Here is a 12,465-nt window from a genome sequence, read left to right as displayed (position 1 = left end):
AGTTAGTTGGAGGCCTACTCTAAGGTTGATCTTCATAACATCAATGCTTGTGGGCCATGACAAGCCATTCTTTGTAATCCTTTTGAAAGGGGGCATTCTTGCCAAAGTATTCAACAATGCAATTTTGTTCTTGTTTAATGTGTTGGAATTTTTAGAATCGAAAACAATTTTATCAATACTTCTCTACTATTTGGATATCAATACCCTAGACTAGGCATGGATATTGCATTCTAATGTATCCATAAACGAGTCTATATTGGGGCTGTATGCAAATACATTTGGATATGACGCCACACCGTTTGTGCCATATCTAGGTTAATGTTTGTGGAAAAAATTCAAAAGTTGCAAAAAGGTAAATAAACAAATTGTATACATATGTATAGACTATGCATATTTAAATCACTAAAGACAGATGTATTATGTTGTTTTATGAGGAGTCAATTGTGTTGTTGAGTCAAACTCATTGATCCATATTTTATGAGTAGTGGCTCATACAAACCCATCACTCATGAGCATGAATGGTGCACTTAACACTCATTGCATATAGGTGATGCTCACAAGGGTGAAGCAATGAGACCTCCTAGGAGTCCACCCATCTGTTGAGTGCTTTTTATGACTACGTTGAACAGAGAATAAAGTTGCCTAACAGTCACTTCACTCTCTCTTGATCAAAGTGTGATTGCATGCTAAGATTGCAAGAAGTTCAAACAATCGACTCCAAGGTTCCTTTATGCTACGGACGTGACTCAGTTAGCTGATGTGATTGCTGGTAATCCAAGGGGCCTTACGTTTGCATCATTCTTTCACTTCTTTGTTGTGGCTGGAACTCCATCATCGGAAATGGCAATTCTGCGATGCTGCTGTTTCGAACGGACTAAAATGAACTGAAAGTAAAAGGGAAAGGGTTTAGAAGGATCCAAATCTACTCCTAAGGGCAGTGATAACAGTGAATAGTGCTCTGGTGGACAAATTCCAAATAAACCAAGCTCTGCTTCACCAAGTTTAACTACAACTCCACAAGAACCGGTGCAATCTTCTGAGGATGATGAAGGATTTTCATATTGAGAAAGTGCATTTGAATACCCAACACGACGCAATCCAAACGACTGTCCACAACCGAACTTAGCACAAGTTTAGTGGCTCAGGCTAACTTTACACTGCAACTTACAATCAACAAGATGCAAAAAGTATGAACCATGGAAATTCATCAGACACCATTACATTCTCCATTGAAATGAAAGCACTTTACTATTTCTAATCTAAGTGAGGAAGGTGAAACCATGCAAGCTTTGAAAAAATAATTTAAGTGGACACCATCAAAGAACAATTTTTCACTGTTATTATCTGAAAACTTATCGCAACAATTTCATACAAGTCTCCCCCCTTACAAATGAGGGGAGGGTTTTCCCTAAAAGATTCTCCACTCAAGATGCAACAAGGTGGGAATCTCCAATTAATAACCCATCATGCCCATATACAATTAATTCAAAAGTACCCAAAATAGCATCAATTGTGCATTAAATGCACCACCTCTATCAAATTCGCCCAACATGCGTTGAATATTCATCCATGCAAAAATCACCCCATTATGTCATAAATGCTCCATCATTTCCACATGCGGCGGCTGCATGCAAAAATAATCTGCCATAAATTCAACATGTAATGACTTGGTCGCCATTTGGTCAAATATTCTAGCAATGAATGCGCCACCATACTGCCATGCGTTCAATAGATCCTCGCCATGCAAGTGGACTCTGCCATTGTATATCCACTCCTGCACATCTCGAATTGTTGGAGAGAGAAAATTTGATTCAGGAAGAATTTTCTTGAAGTCTCTTTAACTTTCCTTTCTTGAAGAAGGTTTTTCATCAATTCTGCACATTTCCTATTTTTTAGGAAAACTTCCAAATTAGGTTTCCACGGTCCAGGAGAGAGAAAATTCTCCCACGAATCCAAATCTGTAAAAATTTGAAATTTGGATGTGATTTGATGCCCGAGAATGGATTTTTAAAAACTTTTCCTGGGAGAAATTTCTTGTTCAGTTCATCTCTGATTCCTTCCTTGCCAAGAAATTGTTTTTCCACCTTCAATTCATCCCGACATGGGATTCATGTTGTGAAGGAATTCTCCTTTGAAAATAAATTTGTTCCTTACCCACGAGGAAGGAAATTCTTCATGCCTTAGCCAATTTTTATGATTTCCAAGAACTATGTCGCGAAGGAAGGAATTTCCATCACTTAGTCAATTGTTTTTTTCAGAATTTCTTCTTCTTGGGTGCAATTCTTTCTCGAGGAAGGAATTTTTTTTGTGCTCTTTGAATTCATCACATTCACAGGGAGCTTTTTTGACCAATTTGCCACATTTCCTATTTTTTAGGAATTTTCCTAAAATTTAAGACCCGGGTCCAGGAGATAGAGAATTATCTCATGAGTCCAAATCTGCAAAACTTTCCGGATTCTGATAAGATTTGGTGTCTAAAAATGAAAATTTCAAAAAATTTGTCGAGGGGATTTTTTTTGCTTTTTATTCCTCCTTGGTCCTTTAATTTTCATGCCTTAGAATTTTTTTCAATTTTCAAGCTTAAGCATGGAATTCACCATGTCTTGGAATTTGATCATTTTACATGCCTCCAAGAACCCCTCAATTTGGCGCTTTCCATTAGTCTAGGGCGCTATTTCCATGTGCAAAGGAATTCCCACTTTGTTTGGAATCTTCAATGGCTATCTTGTTTTGGTGCCTTAAGCATGCCTTGGGCGGAATTTCACTGTGGAGGAGGAATTTCATCAAATGCTGAATTCTCCATGACCCCTCCATTTTGGCACCCTGCTGAGTGCTTGGGTGGATTTTGGCCATGAAGGAGGAATTTGATGTTTTCTACCAATTCAAGACATGTGTATATATATGAACTATAACATTTAAGTTTAAGTGGCACTTATACTTTAAGTTATATTTCATATATATTGTCAAGATGTTTGAGAGTGGTTTCAGGTCCCTAGGAATCATAACACAAATTCTGGAGTTTGGAAGATCTTTCAAATTTTCAGACAGTCAAATTTCAGGCCATTTTCGGATCAGGATGACATTGGTGGATTGATGTGAATTTCCAGACTTGGATGATTTTGCATGCTTTCCTCTTTTGGAATAGGAGTTCCAAACTTAGCCATTTTTTTTGATCCAACTTGTCTGCCTTCTGACTCTTCCGGTGTAATGTCCCCACTTTAGCAGTTGACCAAGTGTATGTGCGTTAGCCTAGCTCTACATGGTCCCGAGGGCTAACGAAGGGTTTAAGGGGATCTTGGAGTGTTTTGGCCTAGTCATTTCCAGTTTGGGCTAAAACTGAGTTGATCTACTTAGTTTCAGGCATACTTACTATGTTTAGTAAGTCAGCAGGACACAACAAAGGCTAGCTTTGGTGATTGGATTCGATACTCCTCGGCGAGAGCTTTCCGACGAGCTATCACTCGTGCTATTCGGAGTCCGATTGCTAATATATTTTAATGCCTGAAATGTTATTAAAGTAACATTTAATTTAATTGTAAAATATTAAAGTGTTATTTTAATATTTATTTTATGGGGATGTGTGCAAATCAAAGGGGCACCCAAGGGAGACATAAGTGAATATTTTAATATGTTTTATATTGCACATCTTTTATCCCACATTGCTCAAGTGAGTTGGGTCAACCCTTGGAGAAAGAATAAAAGGAAGCTTTTGTGGCTTCACTTGGCATGTTGAATATGAGAAGAAATTGATGTGTGAGTTGCAGATCCGTTCTTGGCATTAGGGGACGTCTATCCTCTCTTGTGACATTCTAGACGTCATTCCTTTGGGGTTTGGCCTTTGGAATCCATTGCTATCAGCTTCATTAGCAGGCAGATTGGATGCATCTCCAGCTATAGGCAGATTTGGTGTTTTTGCTCATACCTTCTTCACTTTTTGTCCAATGGTTATGCCATTTTGAAGGGATGATTTTATGAAGATATTGAACTGATTGAAGACTAATTAATACTGTAGCAGCACTGTAGTGCAACACTATTCACGTTACTGTAGCACGACACTATTCACGCCATTGTAGCGCGACACTATTCACGTTACTGTAGCATGACACTATTCATGTTACTGTAGCAGCAAGATGGGAAGTCATTGTTGGAACATTATGTCAAAAATGCTGGAGTATTTAGTGAGTTGAAAGAATCTGCTATGTATTTGATTTTATTAATTTTGGAAATAATATCATATCAGCAGTAGTTCAATCTTTATGTTGCATATTATTGTAATTTCCTTCTAGTTCATGTTATGTGATTTCAAATCTATGCAAAGACTTAAAAACAAACAAACATTTCATTTCCGAAGCCATAAGGGGGTTTAAACATTAAACGAAGAAATAAGGAGTTGGATGCAAACTATTTGACTAAAGTCCTATCAGCAGTTGGTTTAGTTTTTGGGCATTTTAGGGTGTCCATTACAGTGGTATCAGAGCTTGTTTTTCCTGCCATCCTGTGAGGGTTTCATGTGTCCCGCACATCAGTATTACTTGAGGAGAAACAGGTCAAACCCAAACTTACAAAATTCACCAGAGATTGAAGAGGAGGGTGACCCTTTTTTAGCACCAGCCATGGGTGACAGAGATGGGGAAAGGGGAGAACCTAGCACTAGGGAGATGCTTAGTGATCTTGCTAGGGGTCAGAGGGAGGTCCAGACTACATTGCAGCAGATGGCTATAGCCATTACACAACATTTGACGAGAGCAGATCAAGGCAATAATGGCAACCAAGGTAATAATGGCAACCAAGGTAATAATACCAATTAGGGTAATAATGCTAACCAGGGAGGTGGACAGGGTAATGGAGGTAATGGAGGTAATGGAGACGCATCGGTTAACAGGGGAACCGGGACATATGCTAGAGCAAGTTCTTCTACTACGACACCACTCATGCCACAGTTTCCTCCGAGACAGAATGACCAGAATAATGCCGTTCCTACACAACAAGAGATTCAAGATATGATTATGGATGATTGGAGGAACTCTAGCCCTGAGTTACAGGTTGAGATGACATTCAGGGAATATATGGATGTTAGACTCAAGAATATGCCCATGAGAGGAAACCGACAACAGAATTATGAGATGAGGAAGAAGTTGGGAAAGTTGTCTATTCCATACTATGATGGTACAGGGAAGGCTTCAGCACGAACATGGGTCCAAAAATTAGATACTTATTTCCAGCTTAATCCCATGCTTGAGGAGGATGTGATTAAGTATGCTGCATTGCACTTGGATGGGAGTGCACACGAGTGGTGGCACCATGGTATGGTCACATTGGGCCATAACCAGATAGACACATACGCAAAGTTCACTAAGAGGTTGATTGACAGGTTTGATACGAAGGATCCAGAACTCCATTTCAAGGAGTTAGCCCAGTTGAGACAGTGGGGTCCTTTCGACAGTTACATCTCAGATTTCCAGAGTCTATTAGTGTTGGTTACAGACATTTTGGAGAGGAGGTTGATTGTACTATTTGTGGATGGATTGTCAAAGCCTCTTCGTGGTTGGGTGAAGGGACATGATCCCCTCACATTGCAGGATGCCATTCGGAAGGCGAGAGATCTTGCACCTTTTGCTTCTAGGAGTAAGTTCATTCCTAAGGATCCACACTAAAAGAAGGATAAGGATAAGAAACCTCTACATAAGGATTCTCAGCCTTAGAAAAAGGAATCAAAGAGGTTAGACGATGAGACACTGAATGAGTTGAGGTGGAAAAAACTATGTTTTCAATGTAGGGAACCGTGGGATTTATCTCACAAGTGTCCTCTGAAGGCTAAGGCCAACTAGATGGAATACTTCTCTGCTGAGGAGTCACAGTCAGAGGATGAGGAGCAACAGTCAGAGTCTGATGGTGAGAGTAGTGCCACTGAGGAGGGTTCAGGGAATGGGAAGTCCCTAGCTAGATTGACAGGTGCTCAAAAGGCAATTACTTTTAAGGTGCGTGGCACCATACAGGGACAAAAGGTGGTTGCTTTGTTGGACACTGGGGCCACACATAATTTCATAGATTCACAGTTAGTGGCTAGGAGAGGGTGGCAAACTGAAGAACATTTAGGATTCCGAGTCATGGTAGCTAGTGGTCACAAGTTACTATGCACACAGAAGATTACAAATCTTCGCATCAAATTGGGAGATGGTTATGAGCTCCAGGATGAGTTCTATGTTGTGGACATGGGTGATTATGACGTTATCTTAGGGATGACTTGGATGGCATCGTTGAGAGAGTTTACTCTAAACATGGAGAGAGTAGAGATGAGGTTCCAGCATGAGGGCAGGACCGTGGTACTCAGAGGATTATTAGAGGGCAGTTGTAGGGTAGTTTCTTTGAGGAGGATGGAGAGGTTGTTTAGACATGATGATGTTGAGTGGGCAGCGGAGTGCTTGATTATGCTAGCATCACCAGAGCCACAGGTTAAGAGTCATCTGCCTGATATGTAGGACATCCTTGATAGACATGCCAAGGTATTTGGCAGTATTCCACATGGTGTTCCTCAGATAGGGGGATAGAGCACGTCATTGAGTTAGAAGAGGGGGCTAAGCCCATTATGATCACGCCCTATCGTCATCCAAAGAAACACAAGGATGAGATAGAGACAGCCATCAAGGAGTTGTTGGAGATGGGGCACATTAGGCCAAGCAAAAGCCCTTTTGCTTCAACAGCTGTTTTGGTTAAGAAGAAGGATGGAACAATGCGCATGTGCATTGACTACAGGGCCTTGAACAAGAAAACCATTAAGAACAGGTACCCCATTCTGAGGATAGATGAGCTGATAGATGAGCTACATGGGGCATGCTTCTTCACAAAGATAGATTTGAGATCAGGGTATCATCAGATCAGTATGAGGGCAAAGGACATTGAGAAGACAACTTTTCGGTGTCACTATGGTCATTTCGAGTTTTTCGTTATGCCATTTGGGCTAACCAATGCTCCTGCTACTTTTCAGAGTTGCATGAGCTAGGTGTTCAGGGGGCAATTGAGGAGATTCATTTTGATTTTCTTTGACAATATTTTGGTCTTTAGCAAGACATGGGAGGAGCATTTGCAACATCTTGAGGAGGTGTTATCTATTTTGGAGAGAGAGTCACTGTATGCCAAGGAGCCTAAGTGTGAGTTCGGGATGATAGAGCTTTTGTACCTTGGTCATATTATCAGTGCAAAGGGAGTTCGGGTGGATCCTGAAAAGATTAGAGCTATTGTTGATTGGCTTACGCCTACGAACCTTACTCAGCTTAAGGGGTTCTTTGGCTTATGTGGTTTTTATAGGAGTTTTGTTAAGGGGTTTTCTCAGACAACTGCTCCCTTGACAGATCTTACTAAGAAGGGAGCCTTCATGTGGACAGGGGTAGCACAGAGGTGTTTTGAGCATTTCAAGCAGGTGATGTCTTCATGTCCAGTCCTAGCTCTACCAGACTTCACGAAGCCTTTTGAGCTTCATTGTGATGCGTCGGGTGATGGGGTTGGAGCAGTATTGATGCAGGAGAAGCACCCCATCACTTTTGAGAGTAAGAAGCTCTGAGGTGTGCAGAGATGCTATTCTATTTACGATCATGAGATGTTGGCCATCATGCATGCCTTGGCCAAATTCCGATCCTACTTGGTTGGAGGGAAGTTTGTGATCAAGACGGATCACAATAGCATAAAGTATTTCATGAGCCAGCGAGACTTGAATGACAGGCAACAGAAGTGGGTCACTAAATTGCAGGCTTATGACTTTGACATTGAGTTTGTCAAAGGGAAGAAGAATGTAGTAGCTGATGCCTTATCCAGAAGACCTCACATTTGTGCTCTTGCAGAGATTACATGAGATTGGAGGGATAAGATTATAGCAGAATATGTCGGAGATACTTGGGCTTTTGGTTTGATTTCAGGTACTATACAGGATGAATGCTATGAGGTGATAGATGGATTGATCAGATTTCAGGACATGGTTTATTTGATTCCATCATCACAGTTGAGAGAGGTGATACTGAGGGCATTTCATGATGCGCCTACAGCTGGGCATCCGGGGGTCTTCAAGACCTACAGGCAGATCCGAGAGCGGTTCTCATGGAGAGGGCTCAAGGATGATGTTCAGAGGTATGTCAGGGAGTGTGCAGTTTGTCAGCAGAATAAGGGAGAGCACACGTTTCCTGCAGGTTTACTACAGCCCTTGCCCATTCCGGACAAGAAATGGGAAATCATTTCTATGGACTTCATCACTGGTTTACCACGAGTGCAGGGAAGAGATGGCATTTATGTGGTGGTAGACAGATTGACGAAGTTTGCTCACTTCTTTGTTATTCCTTCTACTTACACAGCAACTCAGGTGGCAGATTTGTTCTTCAGAGAGATTTTTTAGGTTGCATGGGCTACCGAGATATATTGTTAGTGACAAGGATAGCAAGTTCATGAGCGCCTTTTGGCAGGAGTTGTTCTGGCTGTGCGGTACAGATCTTACACCTAGTACGAGCTACCATCCTCAGACAGATGGGTAGACGGAGATAGTAAATAAAAGGGTGGAAGGTTATTTACGGAACTATGTGACTGCGCATCAGAGAGCTTGGGTCAGGTGGTTACACATGGGGGAGTATTGTTACAATACCACATATCACATGCCCATCAGGTTATTTACGGAACTATGTGACTGCGCATCAGAGAGCTTGGGTCAGGTGGTTACACATGGGGGAGTATTGTTACAATACCACATATCACATGATCATCAGGATGACTCCATTTATGGCATTGTATGGGTATGAAGCACCAAGCTTCATGGATTTGTCTTTGGGGGACAACAGAGTGCCCAAAGCCAAGGATCTGTTGCAGGATAGTCCGGATATCCTGAGAGCGCTCAAGGAGAATATACAGTAGGTTCAAAATCAGCAAAAGTTGTATGCTGACCAACATAGGGTAGAGCCAGTTTCGAGGTGGGGGACATGGTGTATTTGAGGCTAGAGCCATATAGGTAGTCATTGCTCAAGAGGAGCGGAGCAGAGAAGCTGAAGCCTAGATTTTATGGTTCCTACAGAGTGATTCGCAGGGTGGGCGAAGTCGCCTATGAGCTTGAGCTTCCAGAGGGCAGTCAGGTACACAATGTATTTCATGTGTCTAGGCTTAAGAAAGCCATTGGTCAGAGTGTAATACCTTCTGCAGATTTACCCCCTTTGGATGAAGAGGGGAAGCTCGTGTTAGTACCTGAGGCTATTCTGGACACTAGAGAGAGGAAACTCAGAAACAGGATAGTGAAGGAGTATTTGGTCAGATGGAGAGACCTGGCGAAGGAAGATGCTACATGGGAGAATGAGCAGGTGATACAACAGGCTGGACTAAGATTGCTTTAGGACAAGCAATTTCAAGGGGGGCGGACTGTAACGTCCCCACTTTAGCAGTTGACCAAGTGTATGTGCGTTAGCCTAGCTCTACATGGTCCCGAGGGCTAACGGAGGGTTTAAGGGGATCCTAGAGTGTTTTGGCCTAGTCATTTCCAATTTGGGCTAAAACGGAGTTGATTTACTTAGTTTCAGGCATACTTACTATTTTTACTAAGTTAGCAGGACACAACAGAGGCTAGCTTTGGTGATTGGATTCGATACTCCTCGGCGAGAGCTTTTCGACGAGCTATCACTCGCGCTATTCGGAGTCTGATTACTAATATATTTTAATGCCTGAAGTGTTATTAAAGTAACATTTAATTTAATTGTAAAATATTAAAGTGTTACTTTAATATTTATTTTATGGGGATGTGTGCAAATCAAAGGGGCACCCAAGGGAGACATAAGTGAATATTTTAATATGTTTTATATTGCACATCTTTTATCCCACATTGCTCAAGTGAGTTGGGTTGACCTTTGGAGAAAGAATAAAAGGAAGCTTTTGTGGCTTCACTTGACATGTTGAATATGAGAAGAAATTGATGTGTGAGTTGCAGATCCGTTCTTGGCATTCGGGGACGTCTATCCTCTCTTGTGACATTCTAGACGTCATTCCTTTGGGGTTTGGCCTTTGGAATCCATTGCTATTAGCTTCATTAGTAGGCAGATTGGGTGCATCTCCAGCTACAGGCAAATTTGATGTTTTTGTTCATACCTTCTTCACTTCTTGTCCAATGGTTATGCCATTTTGAAGGGATGATTTTATGAAGATATTGAACTGATTGAAGACTAATTAATACTGTAGCAGCACTGTAGTGCAACACTATTCATGTTACTGTAGCACGACACTATTCATTCCACTGTAGCGTGACACTATTCACGTTACTGTAGCACGGCACTATTCATGTTACTGTAGCAGCAAGATGGGAAGTCATTGTTGGAACATTATGTCAAAAATGCTGGAGTATTTAGTGAGTTGAAAAAATCTGCTATGTATTTGATTTTATTAATTCTGGAAATAATATCATTGATAACTCAAAGATGAACCACTAGTACCAAACCGGTACTGAGAGGGGGGGGGTGAATCAGTATAAACACAAATACAGTCCAAAACCGGTTTGACAACAAATACTTTAAATGACTGGCAAGCAGGGATACCGGTTAAAACTGAGTGCAACCGGTAATGCCCAGAACAACTTGTTGTGACGTTTTCACACATCGCCCCATTGCAAATGGGGACCCATGTTTTTTGCTCGTTTTGTTCGTTTTCGCTTTGCTTTTTTAGGGTTTTGTTAGTTTGTTAGTTGTCTGGATTTAGGGTCAAGCCTTAGGGTTTTAATTACCGTCTTTTCAGGCCAGAATCCAGTCAGTTTTGAGAGCTTTTTGAGCTTCCTTTCGTAGGATGCAAATTTTGAATGCAACGAATTCGCCAGAATGGTCTAATTTTCAATTGGAATGTTGATGCAAAGCTTAAATTTGTCTAAGTGTTGAAGATGAAATGCGAATTTTTGTCCAATTGAATATTTTGACCAAATTTTGACATTTTTGATTTTTGATCCTAGGCATCTCAAATGATTTGTTTTCGCCTTGTGAAGTGTTAAAATGTCTAAAATCATGTTATTTTGGCCTGTAGGAGCAAAATCGCTCCTGTCCCTCAGTGAAGGACGGGAGCTCGTTTTCAAATATTTTACTATTCCTGCAGGGTCAAGATGAATTACGAATTGGAAGTGATGGAGAAAGGCGAGATCTTTCCATTGAATATAAATTGAAGATTTTCATGAGCACAGAAATGCCTCCAGGGGAAAAATCGCTCCTGTCCCTCAGTGAAGGACCGGAGCTACAAATCCAATTTTGCTTTGTCCTTGCAAGATTTTAACGTCTTGACGATGTGAAAAGGTCCAAAGAGGTGCATTTTATCAAATGAATATAACTTGAAGCGCTGTCGGGGAGATCAACAGGATAACAAGTCCGGCTTGAGTAAGGTCCTGACCCTGAAATTTGACTAAGTCTGAAACTGACAAAACCTCCAAAAACTAGATTTTGCAATATAACTCCTGGAGGTCTGAAACCACTCTCAAACATCCTGAAAGTATATATGGAATATAACTTAAAGTATAAGAATGTTTCTTCTTTCTTATACTTAAATGTTATATTCCATAAAAATTATCCTGATAGAGAGTGCGAAAAGTCAAATTTCGCTCCTGTCCCTCTCGGGAGGACCAAGGCGATGCGCTCCTGTCCCTCTCCCAGGGACCGGAGCGATATTCTTCATAAGGCAAAATTCAGGCAAAAATCAAGACAAGTTCATGTTTGAAGGCCAGGAAGACGATGAAATGAACTCATTGAAGATAAATTGAAGATTATGAAACGTCAGCAAGGACCCTAAATGCTTAAGTTCGCTCCTGTCCCTCTCCAAGGGACCAGAGCGATTTTTGTTATAGATGATTTTCTCGCCAAGTTACGACCGATTCCAAGGCATGGATGAATGGAAGGACGCATTATGAACCCGTTGAATATAAATTTGGAAGCTAGCAAAGTGAAGTGAAGCATACAAAGCCAAGATCGCTCCTGTCCCTCTCCAAGGGACTAGGGCGATATGATGATTATATTGCCGTCCCTCCAAATTCAAGACACTCCAAGGCGAAGAACAAGGTGGCAAGGACGTCTTAAGGCATCTTCGTCAAGCACAAAGCATCAAAGGTCATCAACATTGAAAGATTTGCACTAAAATATCTCAGTTCGCTCCTGTCCCTCAGGAAGGGACCAGAGCGAAATTTGCATAAAGGCATAAAATTTGAAAGTTTATCAAGCATCAAGTGATCACGAAGGATCAAGGAACTTTATTTTGCACGATGATAGCGATGACAAGTTGAACGAGGCAATGACAAGCTCAAAATCATGAAGTTCACTCCTGTCCCTCAGGAAGGGACCAGAGCGATGTTGAATATATTGGCCAACTCATGCAAGGTTTACGTAAGGTCAAAGTTTTGCAAGGTCTTAGAGGGTCTATGGTGTCTTTTGAAGACGATACACAAAGATTTTGAACGTAAAATGATCATCAAATTGAACATGGAGA

General features: G+C 41.2%; 1 protein-coding gene across 1 annotated transcript in view; it reads left to right on the top strand.

Moving 5' to 3' along the window:
• The window catches only part of LOC131077293 (7-hydroxymethyl chlorophyll a reductase, chloroplastic), an 81,117-nt gene extending 75,463 nt beyond the window's left edge, over positions 1 to 5,654 (top strand). Inside the window, exons 14-15 of the mRNA XM_059210448.1 lie at positions 4,827 to 5,477; positions 5,580 to 5,654. Coding sequence (XP_059066431.1) covers positions 4,827 to 5,477; positions 5,580 to 5,654 — 726 coding nt within the window. The remainder of the gene's footprint in view (positions 1 to 4,826; positions 5,478 to 5,579) is intronic.
• The last annotated feature ends 6,811 nt before the right edge of the window (positions 5,655 to 12,465 follow it).

This window comes from Cryptomeria japonica, chromosome 8, assembly GCF_030272615.1.
Source record: "Cryptomeria japonica chromosome 8, Sugi_1.0, whole genome shotgun sequence".
NCBI classification, from domain to species: domain Eukaryota; kingdom Viridiplantae; phylum Streptophyta; class Pinopsida; order Cupressales; family Cupressaceae; genus Cryptomeria; species Cryptomeria japonica.
This window is presented reverse-complemented; position numbering and strand designations above follow the sequence as displayed.